This window comes from Rutidosis leptorrhynchoides, chromosome 5 (genome assembly GCF_046630445.1).
Source record: "Rutidosis leptorrhynchoides isolate AG116_Rl617_1_P2 chromosome 5, CSIRO_AGI_Rlap_v1, whole genome shotgun sequence".
NCBI lineage: Eukaryota > Viridiplantae > Streptophyta > Magnoliopsida > Asterales > Asteraceae > Rutidosis > Rutidosis leptorrhynchoides.
In genome coordinates this window covers 228,601,357-228,605,326 of record NC_092337.1, presented here as the reverse complement: position 1 = coordinate 228,605,326, position 3,970 = coordinate 228,601,357, and the positions used below count along the sequence as shown (strand labels likewise).

Sequence of the window (3,970 nt, the reverse complement as noted above, 5' to 3'; positions counted from 1 at the left end):
AATTAAAAAAAAAATAAAAAAAATTAAGTAATGTAAATACCGAAATTGGGCAGCTGTAACATCTCCTTCCTGGGTTTCTCTGAGTCTTTGAGATGCGAAGAACCGCTTTTCAAACAAACCAACAATAAACCATATTCGTAATTTTAGAATTAGGGTTCTAGACCAGATAAAATCAATTTGGGAACTAGGGTTTATATTCAATAACGAATAGCATTGGTCAGATACCTTTGGATATAAATATAAACATGACTTAATTACGCCTTTGGTCCTTATAGTTATGCTTGTGTTTCATCCTCGTCCCTTTATTATTTACAGTTAATAATATACTTAAACGCAAAAGACAATATTACCCTCATGTGTTTATCACGTGTGTATCCCAGCCGGGATCAAAATGAAACTGTGTAGTGACTTTAAGAGCGAGGATGAGAAAAAAAAATATTAGGGACTAGAATGAAAAAAAGGGCAAACATTAAGGACGAATTACGCACTTAAGTCAAATATATATAACATAACATAATCTAAATATATTCGCAAGAATGTATAATCTTTGTTAAAGAGGGAACACATTTGATGAATTTACTATTAAACATATACTCCATTATAAAAAATTAATTATATATTTGTTCATTTATTTACGTATTTTATTGTAATATGTCATAGTTCTTTCATTATTATAAAGTTGAAAGCAAAATGTAAATTCATCGGTAAATGCATTTGTAATAGTAAATATGTAAGCATATACTTATATTTATGTATTCACATATGTATTTCGGTTGTTAATGGATATATCCATGGATGAGACTTTCATCCATATCCATATCAATATCAATTTAAGTTCATCCATATCCGTATCCATATCCATTTAGCTTCATCCATAACCATCACGAAGCGGATTGATCGGATGGATATCCGCTGGATCGGGTGGCCATTGTCATCCCTACTACCAAGCTTCACAAATCGTGTTAAGAAAATCAGTAAGTTTTGCATACACTAAAATTGTGTCAGGAAAAAGCAATAAGTAGCTGAAAGATTAAACAGACAAATTGCAGGAAAAAAAGTAGCAGTCAACACCATCTTTTAAGGTTGTATCAAACCAATTGCATCTACATGGTCTGCATTCAAACATTACGATGTAAACTGATTTCCACCACCGGTGATGCAGGTGCACAGCTACGCAAAAGGTTTGACATATCCAATTCTTCATCCTCAGCAACCTGTTCATGAAGAAATATCCTCAACGTCTTCAACACAGGTGTTTTGACCAACATAAGCTTCAAAAACTCCAACTCAAGCTTCTTGTTATCAAGATTTTCAATCTCTAACTCATTCAAATTTTTTAACTGAATATCTGAATAATCATCTTCACCTGCATCCAATTCTTTATCTTCATTTGACTTTGTCCCTAACATATTAGGATCTCCAGAATTTCTAATCGTTGTAACCATCTGCAAAAAGGGGTATTTACTGAGTCAGTACAAACTGATTGACATAAAAATAAAATACAAGATAAATTTATCGTCCTTACACTTAGCTTGATTTTCTCCAAGTTTGGAGAAGCTCTGATCACAAGAGCAAGAAAAGGCATCCCAAAGCCAAAATCTCCGCTCAAATTAACAGCGTATAAGTACAAGTATTTGAGGTTATATAATGAGTTTGGAAGCTTTCGTGGATGCTCAGGTTCACCAAAACACTTGTACCATACGCAAAAACGAACATCAACCATACAAATCATACATACAAAAAGTAATAACTTCAAATTAAATAACCAAGTGAATAACTCTATTACCTCAATACCCCAAAGGTAAATAGTCAAATTTTCAATCATAGGTAAACACCCGAATAGCTCAATAAGGCCGGAGTCGTCATCACTGTAAATAACATCATGTCCTTAAAGCTACAGAAACTTACAATATTCAGATAAGTGATAAAACCCATAATAGGATGAATTTTTTAGTAAATGAGAACTTACAAGATTAAGGGTTTTCAGTAATGGACACTTGGATAGAAGATGTAAAAGCGCTTTCTTATAGATTATTACACCATCTATCGTTAAAGTAGTAACGCTACACAAACCATTGAATGTCTCTGGTAGGCAAAAATTATAACACCCGTGAAGATATATGTCAGTTAATTGTTGCATCGAGAAGACATCTATGGGTATCCTAGAAAAATTACCCAAACGAAGTTTCTTAACAGTATCCATTCTCGACAAATAAAGCATTACTTGGTCCACTTCAACATAGGTGTCATCCTCGAGTATGCAAATAGAAAACTCAACTATGGGACCTTGGTACTGTAACAGAATTTGGTATACAATACTGAAAAGATTATTCCCATCAGCTGACCCTTGAAGTGTCTCCTCATCAAACACAATTTTGGTAATTTTAGTCCAATTGTACCTCCATTCTTTAGAGAGAACACATGTCCTTGCAGCCTCTCGAAAAGGTATAAGACATAGGATGGTTTCTATTATATTTGGAGGAAGGGTGCTGAGTCTATCTACCGACAAATGTTGAATTTTCATTGCACGAAATTCTTGTTGGGTCACTGCAAAAATCAATTCAACATTAGGTCCCAAAGTTTATAGAAAAACAAAGAAATTAATTAAACATAAACAGAGTGTAAGTTAAACACATAAAAGCTATTTCAGAATACATTTTACTTTACTTTAAGTTAACATATGTTTTAAATTTAACACAATTGTTGAGCACCTCAACTACAATATTGCTAATATTTCACTAAAACATCTATAAAATAAATAAAATTGATGATCGAAAGAAATGTAAGATCAGTGACATAAACTCGTTGTACCTATTATTATTTATTATTACTAGTATAGTAGTATTACAACAACTTGCAAATAACACACACCATCAAACGATTAACTTGATATCAAATCATCTTCGAACCCTAATCATGAAAAAATATTAGAACACGAACTACAGAAGTACCGATTTTTTACCTTTAAAATCTGATACGGCCCAAACCCTTCGATTACTTGTTGACATGCAATGACAAATTTCGAATATGATTTTTGGTACATATGAAAGAAAATGAGTTTGGGGGTAATTTTTCTCGCGAATGAATTTGGGGTAGACAATTTTTGTTGTGATGATCCAAGCCCCCTTTAACTTCTCAAATTTACCTTTCCTCTTCTTTTTTTCAGTATCAGTATATATATAAATAATATATATATATATATATAAATGTATATCTATCTATCTATACTTTCTATTAAATTGATAAAATGATGATTTCATCCTAACTTAATTTTAACTCATCATTTAACATATGTCATCTTCAGAACAATCATGATGATGTCATTAATATTTTAATAACTTAAATAAATAAATAAAATAATTTAGAAAGTAATTATTACCATAATTAAGAAACCAAACTTCTAAATCTATCATTTTTTTTGAAATATTAAAATTTAATTTTAAAATGAGACTTACACTCCATAAGCTTAAAAAAATCTGATAATTTTGTTTTAAAATATTAAAAAAAGCATAAAAGAGAAAATTTTGAACCCTTGTGATGATGTCATTAAAATAATTATATTTAATAAAAAAATTAACATGTTAATTGTATAATATATAAAGCATAATGTACAACTTTATAATAAAACACCCAATTACCATATATACAATATTTGAGGCATTATGTACAACCTTATGATAAAACACATGCATGACCATATGTATAAACTTTAAAACAAATAGTACAATCTTATACAAAATACCCCATAATAATTATAATAATTATTATTCAAATGTGAGTTCTCTTTACGGGATTAATTACGTTATATATGTATATGAAATACATGTTTTAATAATATATGTAGTGTATGCTTTTATGACAAAGAAAATAGTAATTGTGATGAAAATTGGAAGATTGTGGTGAGAGAATAAATGTAGTTCATTTATTCTGATCAAGTTAAGTATGAATTAAAGTATGAATTGAGGAAGAA

General features: G+C 30.2%; 1 protein-coding gene across 4 annotated transcripts; it reads right to left on the bottom strand.

Annotated features, from left to right (window-relative positions):
- Positions 1-884: 884 nt before the first annotated feature.
- Positions 885-3,088, bottom strand: LOC139850552 (F-box/FBD/LRR-repeat protein At1g13570-like). 4 transcript variants are annotated; one of them, XR_011760066.1, is made up of 5 exons: positions 2,963-3,082; positions 1,970-2,547; positions 1,787-1,894; positions 1,526-1,690; positions 885-1,445 (listed from the first exon to the last, which is right to left on the bottom strand). XR_011760066.1 is itself a non-coding variant. In XM_071840117.1 (5 exons), the coding sequence occupies exons 3-5, from the start codon at positions 1,823-1,825 to the stop codon at positions 1,119-1,121; spliced, it is 531 nt and encodes a 176-aa protein (XP_071696218.1). In that variant the 5' UTR covers positions 1,826-1,894; positions 1,970-2,547; positions 2,963-3,088; the 3' UTR covers positions 885-1,118. The 4 variants fall into 4 exon arrangements, 2 of the variants coding, with proteins under 2 accessions (XP_071696218.1, XP_071696219.1); XR_011760067.1 differs by having other exon boundaries at positions 1,787-1,868; XM_071840117.1 differs by having other exon boundaries at positions 2,963-3,088.
- Positions 3,089-3,970: the final 882 nt, after the last annotated feature.

Excerpts from the sequence above, each read along its gene's own strand:
- LOC139850552 (XM_071840117.1), bottom strand. The coding sequence starts at position 1,825 with ATGATTGAAAATTTGACTATTTACCTTTGGGGTATTGAG. Across the intron at positions 1,691-1,786 it reads TTTACCTTTGGGGTATTGAG|TGTTTTGGTGAACCTGAGCA; the intron begins GTAATAGAGTTA and ends GTATGGTACAAG. Across the intron at positions 1,446-1,525 it reads TGGAGAAAATCAAGCTAAGT|ATGGTTACAACGATTAGAAA; the intron begins GTAAGGACGATA and ends CCCTTTTTGCAG.